This window comes from Suillus discolor (assembly GCF_016758755.1).
Source record: "Suillus discolor strain FC423 chromosome Unknown F5147scaffold_64, whole genome shotgun sequence".
Lineage (NCBI taxonomy): Eukaryota > Fungi > Basidiomycota > Agaricomycetes > Boletales > Suillaceae > Suillus > Suillus discolor.
In genome coordinates this window covers 35,870-47,791 of record NW_024541311.1, presented here as the reverse complement: position 1 = coordinate 47,791, position 11,922 = coordinate 35,870, and the positions used below count along the sequence as shown (strand labels likewise).

At 47.7% G+C, this 11,922-nt stretch overlaps 4 protein-coding genes and 2 non-coding genes across 6 annotated transcripts; 5 read left to right on the top strand and 1 right to left on the bottom strand.

The window, feature by feature from the left end:
• Window positions 1–53: 53 nt before the first annotated feature.
• On the top strand, window positions 54–2,532 carry F5147DRAFT_617893 (RNA polymerase I-associated factor PAF67-domain-containing protein). The gene is made up of 7 exons (XM_041432561.1): window positions 54–317; window positions 367–643; window positions 697–967; window positions 1,019–1,331; window positions 1,386–1,519; window positions 1,578–2,073; window positions 2,125–2,532. Exons 1-7 carry the CDS (start codon window positions 102–104, stop codon window positions 2,350–2,352), a joined length of 1,935 nt encoding a protein of 644 aa, XP_041288617.1. The 5' UTR covers window positions 54–101; the 3' UTR covers window positions 2,353–2,532.
• F5147DRAFT_t106 lies at window positions 2,470–2,540 on the bottom strand. The gene has a single exon. It is a non-coding gene; the product is annotated as a tRNA-Gly (tRNA).
• A 138-nt stretch (window positions 2,541–2,678) lies between these two features.
• F5147DRAFT_714669 (glycoside hydrolase family 95 protein) lies at window positions 2,679–6,448 on the top strand. Its single transcript, XM_041438486.1, is given in 18 exon segments — window positions 2,679–3,081; window positions 3,138–3,220; window positions 3,284–3,389; window positions 3,445–3,480; window positions 3,561–3,696; window positions 3,746–4,437; window positions 4,543–4,628; window positions 4,688–4,771; window positions 4,825–4,885; window positions 5,071–5,087; window positions 5,124–5,247; window positions 5,295–5,390; window positions 5,441–5,506; window positions 5,557–5,618; window positions 5,670–5,903; window positions 5,951–6,052; window positions 6,116–6,293; window positions 6,313–6,448. The coding sequence occupies 18 exon segments, from the start codon at window positions 2,841–2,843 to the stop codon at window positions 6,405–6,407; spliced, it is 2,499 nt and encodes an 832-aa protein (XP_041288616.1). The 5' UTR covers window positions 2,679–2,840; the 3' UTR covers window positions 6,408–6,448.
• Window positions 6,449–6,485: 37 nt separating this feature from the next.
• On the top strand, window positions 6,486–6,556 carry F5147DRAFT_t108. Its single transcript has one exon. It is a non-coding gene; the product is annotated as a tRNA-Gly (tRNA).
• A 76-nt stretch (window positions 6,557–6,632) lies between these two features.
• Window positions 6,633–9,185, top strand: F5147DRAFT_714661 (uncharacterized protein). The gene is made up of 10 exons (XM_041438485.1): window positions 6,633–7,086; window positions 7,144–7,171; window positions 7,227–7,438; window positions 7,498–7,552; window positions 7,603–7,618; window positions 7,672–7,745; window positions 7,808–8,046; window positions 8,098–8,282; window positions 8,334–8,562; window positions 8,616–9,185. Exons 1-10 carry the CDS (start codon window positions 6,931–6,933, stop codon window positions 9,048–9,050), a joined length of 1,629 nt encoding a protein of 542 aa, XP_041288615.1. The 5' UTR covers window positions 6,633–6,930; the 3' UTR covers window positions 9,051–9,185.
• A 346-nt stretch (window positions 9,186–9,531) lies between these two features.
• F5147DRAFT_777878 (kinase-like domain-containing protein) lies at window positions 9,532–11,794 on the top strand (the record flags this gene model as incomplete). Its single annotated transcript, XM_041442045.1, has 12 exons — window positions 9,532–9,559; window positions 9,649–9,798; window positions 9,858–10,080; window positions 10,134–10,266; window positions 10,323–10,668; window positions 10,717–10,843; window positions 10,893–10,954; window positions 11,005–11,046; window positions 11,095–11,201; window positions 11,253–11,491; window positions 11,517–11,559; window positions 11,615–11,794. The coding sequence occupies 12 exons, from the start codon at window positions 9,532–9,534 to the stop codon at window positions 11,792–11,794; spliced, it is 1,680 nt and encodes a 559-aa protein (XP_041288614.1).
• Window positions 11,795–11,922: the final 128 nt, after the last annotated feature.

Sequence of the window (11,922 nt, the reverse complement as noted above, 5' to 3'; positions counted from 1 at the left end):
GCCGCCTAATGAGGAAAGCCGACTTTGTTGCGGCAAAATCCGCAAACCCAAAAGTTTCTATCTTGCTCACCGTCAAAGGCGTCCTTGAAGCAGAAAAAACCATGGCTCATCAACGCGTTGCACTGTGGGCTGCCGAGCCAGATCTTGACGATGACATCAACGATACAGATGTCGACATCCCTATTCCGATGCCCTCGTCAACTAATGAAATGTACGATGACCCAAAGCTTCAGCTCGACGAAGGCTCCTTGCAAGCAATGCAACAGCACATCGCGCAACAAGCTGCATTTGCACAAATTCCAGACGTCGTAAAGCGCGTGAGTAATCTATCGACTAGTCTATGATCTTATGTTCAGTAACTCGTAGTTTATTGTCCATTTTCACCAAGCTGTCTTGGACAATAACCTCCAGGAGGTAACTCTCGCCTACGAGTCAGGCTGGACTCGCCTCACCGAGAAATACTACGCAAAAACGGAGTGGCCAGAAGCAGAAACCATTGCACCATTGGTCAACGATGATCAAATCTTCCTCATCTTGTATCGTGAACTGTACTACCGACACGTGTACTCAAGACTTCAACCCAACGTAGATGACCGGTTCCACTCATATGAGAATAGCTGCGAGCTCTTCAACTACCTCCTTAGTACGTGCATAAATTGCATTTCGATCGATTACTCTTTTGATGAGATTTGGTAGACTCCGACGGTCCCGTGCCTTTATCCCTCCCTGCAAACTGGTTGTGGGACATTATTGACGAGTTCATCTACCAGTTCCAATCATTTGCTCTTTTCCGCTCGCGTCCTGCGTCAAAAACCGATGATGAACTAACCATGCTTGGCTCAGAAGGCGGTGCCCAAGCTTGGAGTTCGTATTCCGTGCTTAATGTCTTGTATTCCCTTATCCAAAAGAGCCGCGCGAATGAATGGCTCAAAGCACGTGCAGAGGGGAAAAGCGATGAGGAAATAGAGTAGGCCAATTCACTTTAAAGTCTGCTTGAATTGACCAATTCTTCTGTTAGAGAAATAGTTGGTGAATACGGAACGAAGCCTCTGTATCGCATGCTTGGATATTTCTCTATCATCGGCCTTCTGCGCGTGCATGTTCTCCTTGGTGATTTCACGCTTGCCTTGAAGGTCATGGAAAACGTCGGACTCGGTCAAAAGGCTCCCTTCACCGCGCCTACGGCTGTACATGTCTCTACTGCCTATCATGCTGGTGTATGTTACTTTATGCTGCGAAGAATTCCTGATGCAGCTCGCGTTTTCACTGGCGTTCTTACCTGGGTGATGCGTGCGCGGCAATATCACACTCGCAGTTACCAATATGATCAGGTGCGTGCTCTCATGTGTTTATGTTTTTCGCTGTTTATGCTTACTCTTTGTTAGATCAACAAAACGGCAGATCGGATGTATGCTCTGCTGGCACTTTGCCACGTGCTTGCGCCGACCAGGCTTGACGACAACGTAATGAATATTGTGCGCGAACGATATGGCGACCAAATTGGGCGTATGGGTCGAGGGTATGTGTCTGACACCACCATCCAAGTGCGGTCACTCAATTTTTTTAAAATCATTTAGCGAGGAAGGTCTGTCAACATTTGAAGAGCTATTCTTGTATGCCTGTCCCAAATTCATCTGTGCCAACTCCCCACCATATGATGACCCTACCGCCCTCGCTTCAATGCTCATCCCACCAACGCCAACCTCTCCATCCTCGCAGAACCCTAGCGTAGTCCTTGGTGATCCGACCCAGCGGCACCTCCGGGCCGCGTCGTCTCACTTCATGTCGCTTACACCGGTCTCAAGCCTTAAGAGTCTCCTGAAGCTCTACACGAGTCTTGATGCAAAGAAGCTCACTGGCTTCCTGGATACATCGGGTGCCGGTGTAGACGAAGAGGAGGTACTGAGTTGGATGATGGTCATGAAAAACGCCGGACGGTGTGTTGGACGCGTGAATACTGGTAGTACTGCCGCGAATGGCGAGAAGGACAATGATGAAGGATCAAGACCTTCTGAGAGTTTACTCAGTGGCGAGTGGATGTCCATAAGCGACTTGAACTTCGTGATAGACCAGGTTCGTTCTCTTCATCCCATTTAGTTCGGAGAGCTCACAATTATTGTCTAGAACATGGTCCACATCGCTGAGTCAACAGTTGGCCGGCGGTATGCAGGGTGGTTCATCCGTAATTCGGAGCATGCAGCGCGTGTGCTTGACAGTGTCAAAGCATCACCATTACCACCACGTATAATCCCTACTCAGGTTCAGAAAAAGAGTGCTGATGGGCCAAAAGGAGAAGGTGCACCGAGGACAACTGGACAGAAGGTTGCATGGGGTGGGGTCAAAGTTGCATAGTAGACTGTGTTATGTACTTGCTATGAATCTATGGATTATTTGCAATATTGAATAATTACAAGAACGGCTGGTGCACTCTGCGGTCATACGAACGAAACACAAAAAGAGGATACGCGTTGCATTAAGAGGGAATCGAACCCCCGGCGGGTCGATGGCAACGACCCAGGTTACCACTACCCCATTAATGCGATGTCGATCTTGCTCGTGATTCTCACTGTGATGGATCCAGCTAAAAATAGCACACTCTCCCATCATTGTAACCTTCTTGTGACTTTTCACATGATAGATCTCCAAACATTGTACGTACTACGTAGTAGGGCCACATAAATAGATGGTTTTACTGGTCGCGCCTTCCAAAAGAGTCGTCCGCTAAGCGCTTCTAGTGTGCACTGTGCTTGCCCTTAGTCTCATGCGCTTTGCCCTCTAGCTTTCATATCAGAATTGCGAAGGAAGAACCTCAGCTGTCCATTCACTTCGCAACCTAAAATATGGAAGTCTTTCAGGTCCTTGGAAAATCCCTCTCAGCCCATCTCCTCCAAGTTTCTACGACTCTCCTCCCATACTCAATCCAAGGACCCTTGCTGAGCGCTTTGGGCATTGTGACGTATGTTTCTTTGATACCTTCTGCGCCTCCTAGCTTTCCGAGTTCTGGTAATGGTCTCTGGTATACCGCACCTGGGACGATATGGGTTCAAGAATTTTTACCCATCGGCAATGGGTACTTGGGTGGTGAGTGATTGTTGCTGATAGTCACTGATCACTAAGTGATATTCAAATGTGCATAGCGATGTTACCTGGCGGTACTAACCAAGAAGCCACACAACTAAACATCGAGTCCCTGTGGTCGGGAGGTCCCTTCCAGGATCCCGTGCGTGTCACACTTTGAAGCCTTCCGATGTACAAGGTCTCAACGTACTAATCCTTCATATAGTCGTACAATGGGGGCAATCACTTGCCTTTCAAGCAGTCTCAAATAGCCGTGAAAATGCAGAACATTCGCGAAGCTATTTTTTCTAGTCCTACAGGGACAATTGACAGTGTGTATCCAAGTTTTTGGTGTAGTCACGCAGCTTTCCTCATTCTGCCATGAAGATATCGACGAGATCATGACACCCGGTGACACATATGGTAGGTGGACACAGCGAATTGTCGCACGTCCGCTATCTATACTCACTGTGTTCCATGGGTGGCCCGTGCATTTTCCAAAGGTTCATACGCCAGCGCGGGATACTTGATAGCAACATTGGATTCAACTAGCTCAGTTTCGAAGTATGCAAGGTGGTTGGACCTAGACGAAGCAGTGTCTCGTACTACCTGGTCTGATGGAAGCACAACTTTTCTTCGGTTTGTCCTTCCTTGCCCGTGTCAAGAGCCTGTCTGACCACATGCTTAGAGAATCCTTCTGCTCCCACCCTCTTCAAGCATGTGTGCAATACCTGAACAGCACGACTTCTCACGTCCTCCCATCTGTGACCTATGCCTACACCGTTGCCGGGGTCGATGGCCTCCCGGCTCCGAATGTTACCTGCTTGGATGACAGAACACTGAGTATTAGGAACTACGTCTCCATCCCTGGTATGCTTTATGAGATTCTTGCGCAGGCGCAGGCACCCAGCGGGCTGGTCTCGTGTTCTGCGGTATCTGGGGCATCCCCACCTAATGCTACTTTGACCGTCCTTGGTGCATCTGAGACGTGGATCAGTTGGGTCGGAGGAACGAACTATGATATGGCTGCCGGAAACGCAGCTGCCGACTATTCCTTTCAAGGACCAGATCCACACAACAATCTCGTCGCGTTGCTTTCGTCTACCAATCGTACATCTTACGCTGAGATGCTGAATGGGCATATCAAAGACTATACTTCCCTCGTTTCTCCCTTCTCGCTTTCCTTGGGACAAACTCCGGATTTCAATACCCCCACTGATCAAATTCTTGCTAGATACCGTACTTCTGTTGGAGACACTTACTTGGAATGGCTTCTATTCAACTATGGAAGATACCTCCTAGCCAGCAGCGCTAGAGGCGCCCTTCCCGCAAATCTACAGGGTTTATGGGCTGATGGGTATTCAAACCCTTGGGGCGCTGGTGACTGATTTGATGCATAGGTTAACCGCAATTCTGACCAACTAATAACAGATTATCGTAAGCACCTTACCTCCATAGAAGAAAGTATCCTTATTTCACGACTAGATTCCAATATCAACATCCAAATGAACTATTGGGCCGCCGAGATGTCTAATCTAGATGTGACTCAGTCACTCTTTGACTATATTGAGGTAATCGGCTTTCTAATGTGCCTGACACTTGACTGAAGCTGACCCCTTTTTTTCTGCAGAATACGTGGGGACCTCGCGGAGCGTACACTGCTCAGGTTCTGTACAACATTAGCGAGGGATTTGTGACACACGGTGAAATGAATGTGCGTTTGCAGAGGATTGGTTGTAGAATTGAATGCATGAACTTTTCCAACAGATCTTTGGCCATACTGGTATGAAGCTTGGCGGGAACTCTGCTCAATGGGCCAATTATCCAGGTACAATGATCTTTCTTAGTTTTCTTATTGAGTGAATGCCCATGTTTATGTCCTCAGAATCCAATGCTTGGATGGTACGTATTCTCTGTTGGGTCTGGAGCGGGCTTAATTGATTTCATCATAGATGATACATGCATGGGATCATTTTGATCACACCAATGATGTACAATGGTGGAAGACACAAGGATGGCCGCTCGTCAAGGTGCTCCACTATGGGACTTTTGGAAGCTACGTTTAGCTGAATTTTGTACAGGCTGTTGCCAGCTTTCATCTAGAGAAGCTCATCGAGGATTTGCACTTCAACGATTCGACTCTTGTTACCGCACCTTGCAATTCACCAGAGCAAGTCCCTATTACTCTTGGTCAGATAGACTATGAAAACTTTTGATCATTGCTTACCATCGGCCAGGTTGCGCACATGCTCAGCAGCTGATATGGCAGCTCTTCAATATAATCGAGAACGGTTTCGAGGCAGCTGGTGATACCGACACTGCATTTCTAGATGGTGCGAGACTGTCCACCGCTCGTCTTGCCCCTTGCTCATGGTATGCACAGCGGTTATTTCCAAACGGCAGCAGATGGATAAAGGGCTGCGTATCGGACGGTGGGGTCAACTGCAAGGTTGCTGTCTTGTCCCCTGTGTATGCGCGATATATTGACACTATATTTAGAGTGGAAAGTCGACATGGATATGCCGGACGACACTCACAGGCATCTTAGTCATCTGATTGGCGTAGGCGCTTGTTTCACTCGTATATTATCTCGAGCTCACAGCCTTCACCAGTTATACCCCGGTTATGCGATAGCATCGTATTCCCCTGAGTTACAAGGTGGTCTAATTGTCAACGGGACTTTCACGCGCTATACCAAAGAAGAAATTTTGAACGCTGCGGAAACCAGTCTGTTCCATAGAGGTATCGGAAGAGGCCCTGATGCGGATGCAGGATGGGAGAAAGTTTGGAGGGCTGCGGCGTGGGCGCAGCTTGCCAACGAGACTGAATTTTACAAAGAACTTACTGTAAGAACTGGCGGTTATATCATGCCGCCAATGCTAATCCAGTGCAGCACACCATCGAGAGAAATTTTGCGCCCAACCTCTTTTCCATGTACACGTCTGATGGAATTTTCCAGATCGATGCGAATTTGGGGTATCCTGCTGCTGTTTTGGTAAGATATTGAAGTCATTTTGTGTAGGAAATCTGTATCTGAACCTTGAATTCGAACCGATAGAATGCACTGCTACAAGCCCCTGATATCGCGAATATCAACGTTCCACTCCAGGTTACACTTCTACCTGCTCTCCCTCTCACATGGTCGACTGGCGAAATGAAGGGCGCGCGCATACGTGGGGGGATCACCCTCGACTTTGCGTGGAATGATGGCAGGCTAACGACTAGCAACCTTTACCGTGGATCAGAATGTTGCAGGTAGGGAGAGAGATGTGATAGTGAAGTATGGTGGACGGGTTGTAGCACAGTTCAGGAGCAATGGGGGATACAGCCAAACCGTCTCTTCATTCTAAGAAACAAAGTGGACAGAAATTTTGAATTCCTAACCATGTACTATGATTACAATGACATACGTCATTAGGCGCTTCATCGCATTAATGGGGTAGTGGTAACCTGGGTCGTTGCCATCGACCCGCCGGGGGTTCGATTCCCTCTTAATGCATCCGGAATTGGTGGAGTTCAATTCTATTTTTACATAAACGTTTTTTCACTGAGTACTTGTTCAATCGGTACATTATCCATCAGAAGCTCATGCACATGCTCAATATTTGCAGTTAGCACTTGTTCTATGGCTCCGCGCATCGTGTCAAGCAAGAACTATCTGACACAGCTGATTCTACACAACGGTCACTCCCCAGCATCAGCCGGAATCCTGCAGCCTGAGGTTATATCACTTGGCTGTCCAGAATCCATTTATCAGTATTCATGTGGGTTCACTGATCAGTCTCTACTGCGTTCGCCTCCTCAGCATGAGCACAGAACCATGCTGCATGTGCATCTGGTGTTAACTTGCATCATATTTCCCAGCGTACGAAGATGGCGCGAAGAAGGATTGTCTGCAGTGGCATCGTGACTAGTACCAAGCCTTTGGAACACAGTCGACCGTGTGGTGCGGGTCAGGTTTTCCGTGGTACGCATACAATTGCTGCATTTGCGCCCAATGGTAAAACGGTCGAGTATAACCCCAAAAATGTAATTTATCTTCCAAATCTACATATTCATCGGCTGACTCTCTGTTGTGTATGATAGGTCAGCCATACCAAGAACATTAAAATCGGTGTGTCTAGCGAACTCGCCGTCTCCTTTTTCACATTAACTCTGGTTGTTGTCAGAGTTCCCACTGAATGGCACCAACTACGACATTAGTCCAAGTCGGAGTAACGAGAGAGCTAATACAAGAGACAAGTTAATCCGCAAAGTTAGACATGCCATCCAATACAAATATGGACCGGGATACGACGTGCAGCCCTATGGAAGCTCAGTGTATATGGCGATGCCAGTCCTGCCAAGAATAGGACATGGAGACCTGGATCTTGCTGTGCTTGTGAGTTGTAACTTATTAGCAGTTAACTAGCCACTCATATTCTTGTTAATTGCTGGTAGGATACCAATTGGCCACAAGGTTTTTCTCCGGAGATAGACATGAAACATCTACCTCGTACGTTCGATTCGTACAACTGAGGTATCAATAATCCTAACATATAAAAGCCATCTATAATATTAGGTAACATTACTACACTTCACGAGCCAATGCCAACGGAGCTGATCAAACGACAGAAAACTTGCTCGGACAATGCGACATGCAGGCTTTACTGACGTTGAAGCAGTTCCCTGGGCCCAGGTTCCCATTGGTTCGTCACCACGAATTGGGAAGGTTGTTTCAGGGCTCCTCACTCTCCATCTCGATTTCCAGTAAAGTTCACTGACCCTGCATCTGGGCTTCACATCGACGTAAATGTAAACGAGAGGCTGGGATTGATGAACACTGACCTTATCAAGACATACTGCGATATGGTGCCCAACCTTCGTTGTTTAATATCTGCCATCAAACAATGGGCTCGTCCACGGGCCCTCAATCAGCCCTCTATCTCCGAAGCAATCCGAACTTTCAATTCCTATGCATTGGTGCTTATGACGATTGGATGGCTCCAGGTGCGGTCTGTATTACGTCGACTGGATCATTGAAACCTTAATGTCTAAGAGACTCGGGACTTGGCGCCGAAACTACAAGCTGGCCTTCAGCCAATGGAATCCAACGAGTACCTTTTTTGGATGCGGCCATCAAACTCATTCAAGCGGATACCTTGTGACACACGATATCGCAAGCCCACGACGTGGGCAGCACCACACATTGATGCCCTGGACAACCTCGTAGAGCAATGGTTCGGGTGAGGGACGGCTGGGGGCATCCATCTTGTAACTGAGACTTTATGGCTCAGGTTCTGGGCTCAATTTCAATTTTCGCGCCATGTGATAGACATCAAGCGGGGAGGCATTTTCCCCCGCATTCCGCATTTCGAAGAAGCTGCACAACCTGACTATGACTCCCGAGGCCCTCGATCCGAACTCCACAATAGTTGGTCAACGTTTCTCGGTCCGGATGTGGATTCGAGAACAATGTTAGAAAGTTATCCCATTTCTGTCGTAGATCCGTTCATTCGATCAAAAGTACGTATGTGTGGAAAGAGATGCCTTTCCTCCTCTGACCTATATCGCCTCAGAACGTCACCAGGGGCATTAACGCTCAAGCATTGCACATGTTCCAGGCCGAGTGCGCGAGTGCTGTCGAGCTACTGAATCTCGGCACTGACATGACGAACATCATTGATGGATTTGACATGCTCAAGCAGGATTATAATGGACATCGGACAGCCAGGCTACGGCAGACTCGAAGGGACCCTCACGGCCAGTCCGCAACGGTCCTGAAAGCAGAGGAGGTCGACGCTATTCCTGACTGGAGCCTTGTTTCACGACAATCACCTGAATCAATTGATGTTCTACGATACAGGGACTTGAAACGTGATGACCTATCTGCTGATGGACGGATCTTGTCAGACACCCTCGAATCGTCTCATATACCAAATGAGCAAATCAGGGACAACGAAGAAGGCTTTGGGCTAAAGCCGTCTTACTTTCATAAGATTCGTCGTGTATAGAGTATCCATGTTTGTTGTCCGAGGATCATACGTATTTGCCTTTAAAAGTCATTGCAGTTGAATGGTACTTCTTACTGTTACGACACATGGTATATATACCCACATTACCTCATGGCGTGGGGCAGTGTCATGATGATCAACATCGGGCACCCGCAGGCCTAGTGATGGCCAAACCAGTGCTGACTCGTCATGAGAAGAACAGTATTAATATTGTGAATGCTGTGACGGAGGATATCTAACGGCGACCACATCATTGCGTACAGTGACTCGGAAAACAAATAGAAAGAAATTGAGGCCTTTAATATTGATATATTGATCAGAACTAGGCTGTTCCGAGCTTCTGCTTATGTATAACATCTTATCTTGAGCCACATAACTCATAGCCTACTAGAGTCGCCAGACCGACATCACCGCTCGTACTGCGCCTTCTCACAAACCAAATAGCTCCCTGTTTATTCAACCTCGTTTCCTTACATCCAACATGTCCTGGAAATTAGGCACCTCCAAAAGTAAGTCCATGCGCGCCGGACCCCTTTGCTGATCTCCCATCCACCGGTCACTGCTTTCCATGGGAGTTCATGTCCTGACTACCACACAGAGTCCAACTTGAAGGATGCCAAAGAGAATGGCGTCGTCTCACGATCCGTCACCCCGATACCGTCGCGGCCCACAACTCCCAAGCCTCCTGGTGCCGTTGACCAGCAAGCTCACCTTCGATCTGGTATGCTTACGATTCGTATCTTCTCTGGTAAGGCCGGCCTCTGGAAAGTACTTTTCTGAATGCACTCTGATGTCATACATATACAGGGCGCGGTCTCTCCTTAGCACCTGGTGTGCATGTCCCAGAGGTCATCCAAAAAGCGCTTGACAACCCACCTGCACGAAGATCAGCAAGCAACCGCGAAAGCATGCAGAGGAAGCGATTGTGGTGGCTTCCATATGTTGTCCTCGAGTTCGACAACAATCAAGTTCTGGTAGACGCCATGGGCGGAGATCTAGCTAACCCTGTGTGGTCGTACCGGGCAGACTTGTGTGTGGTTTATGCGCGATGACTCTGGCATCTCTGATCGTTTATGTCACTAGTGATGTGTCCCGCACATCGACAATATCAGTCTCATCATATCTTCGAACCGCCGCCGCTGTACACAGCCAAGAAGATATGGGTAACGACCTGCTCATGGCCCGTGTAGATCTTACTCCTGTACTTGATGGACATGTAAGTTCACTTGTTTGTGACCATACTGTCCCCTGAATATCGCACTTTGCATTCAGCATGCTTCAGATCAATGGTACATTGCTACCGCTGGCACTGGCTCGTTTCACCTCAAAATCGACTACAAACCTATAAGGAACGAGTCTTTGACCATCGATGCATTCGATTTGTTGAAAGTGATTGGCAAAGGGAGCTTTGGTAAAGTGATGCAAGTGCGCAAAAAGGATACGCAGCGGATATATGCTCTCAAGACGATTCGAAAAGCCCATATCGCATCACGCCCCGGCGAAATCACACATATATTGGCTGAGCGGACGGTACTGGCACTGGTCAACAATCCGTTCATCGTGCCACTCAAATTCTCTTTCCAAAATCCTGACAAGTTATACCTCGTGATGTCATTCGGTGAGTTTTTTACCTTTACTAAGTTGGTGATAGCTTATGTCTGCGCAGTCAATGGCGGCGAACTATTCTATCATCTGCAGAGGGAAGGTAAATTTGATCAGGATCGCAGCCGATTTTACGCCGCAGAACTTCTATGTGCACTCGAGCATTTACACGGATTTAACGTAGTTTACCGGTGCGTTCTTAATGCGGGTAGCTGTGCCATTTTGCTAACGGTCCCATAGCGACCTGAAGCCTGAAAATATATTACTCGATTACACAGGTCATATTGCTCTTTGTGATTTTGGTAGGTACATCACAATCTGGGAGCTGATGTGCTGATTGTCGTCTGGTCAGGTCTTTGTAAACTCAACATGTCAGAGACAGAGAAAACAAACAGTGAGAAGGACTTTGATTTTCATGGAACAATTTAACCGGTCGCTATAGCATTCTGTGGCACGCCGGAGTACATTGCTCCAGAGCTACTCGAGAGCCAGGGGTACACGAAGACAGTTGACTGGTGGACGCTTGGTGTCCTGCTCTACGAAATGATGGTGCGCCCTTCGAAACATTTGCTTCTGACCATGAATTAATCAAATGCACAGACGGGATTACCCCCTTTCTATGACGAGAATGTCAACGTGATGTACCAACGCATCCTCAGTGACCCACTTGTATTTCCTTCGGATATGCCATCAGAGGCCAGGAGCGTCATGATCGGTCTCCTTCAGCGTGATCCTGCCCGACGTCTGGGAGCAAATGGTGGTGAAGAGATCAAGCGACATCCGTTCTTTGCCAAATATGTTGACTGGAACAGGCACGTATCCTATTTTTTTGACTATCTGTGCGTCACTCATGAATCACGCTAGGCTACTCCACAAAAAGATTCAACCACCGTTCAAGCCAAGTGTTGTGAGTAACTATGATCGTGTTCTTCTCTGTTATACTAAGTAAAACGTACTTTTAGGAATCCGTACTCGATGTAGCTAATTTCGACCCGGACTTCACTAACGAAGATCCTCAAGACTCCGTTGTTGAGGACTCTGCTCTTTCGTCTACCGTGCAAGAACAGTTTAAGGGATTCACGTATAATCCCGCCAATGAGCACCTCAGCGAGAGCGTCAACTATGCACATGCAATGGGTTAAGCCCCCGCAATGATTATTTATTATTTGCAGTGCGCTGGCGTGCTCTCGAAAGATTTCCGGACATTTTTTCGTCCCGGTCCGCTTTTGTGTGTATTTATACATTTGCATGCACTCGTTTTTGTTTTTGC

What these genes read in the sequence shown, in the direction of transcription:
- F5147DRAFT_714661 (XM_041438485.1), top strand. Translation starts at nt 6,931, where the DNA reads ATGGCGCGAAGAAGGATTGTCTGCAGTGGCATCGTGACTAGTACCAAG. An exon ending in CTGGGCCCAGGTTCCCATTG is followed by an intron (nt 7,746 to 7,807) that starts GTTCGTCACCAC and finishes CTCGATTTCCAG; the next exon opens with TAAAGTTCACTGACCCTGCA. An exon ending in ATCCGTTCATTCGATCAAAA is followed by an intron (nt 8,563 to 8,615) that starts GTACGTATGTGT and finishes ATATCGCCTCAG; the next exon opens with AACGTCACCAGGGGCATTAA.
- F5147DRAFT_617893 (XM_041432561.1), top strand. Translation starts at nt 102, where the DNA reads ATGGCTCATCAACGCGTTGCACTGTGGGCTGCCGAGCCAGATCTTGAC. An exon ending in TTCCAGACGTCGTAAAGCGC is followed by an intron (nt 318 to 366) that starts GTGAGTAATCTA and finishes AGTAACTCGTAG; the next exon opens with TTTATTGTCCATTTTCACCA. An exon ending in TGAACTTCGTGATAGACCAG is followed by an intron (nt 2,074 to 2,124) that starts GTTCGTTCTCTT and finishes ATTATTGTCTAG; the next exon opens with AACATGGTCCACATCGCTGA.
- F5147DRAFT_714669 (XM_041438486.1), top strand. Translation starts at nt 2,841, where the DNA reads ATGGAAGTCTTTCAGGTCCTTGGAAAATCCCTCTCAGCCCATCTCCTC. An exon ending in CGGCAATGGGTACTTGGGTG is followed by an intron (nt 3,082 to 3,137) that starts GTGAGTGATTGT and finishes AAATGTGCATAG; the next exon opens with CGATGTTACCTGGCGGTACT. An exon ending in GCAAGTCCCTATTACTCTTG is followed by an intron (nt 5,248 to 5,294) that starts GTCAGATAGACT and finishes ACCATCGGCCAG; the next exon opens with GTTGCGCACATGCTCAGCAG.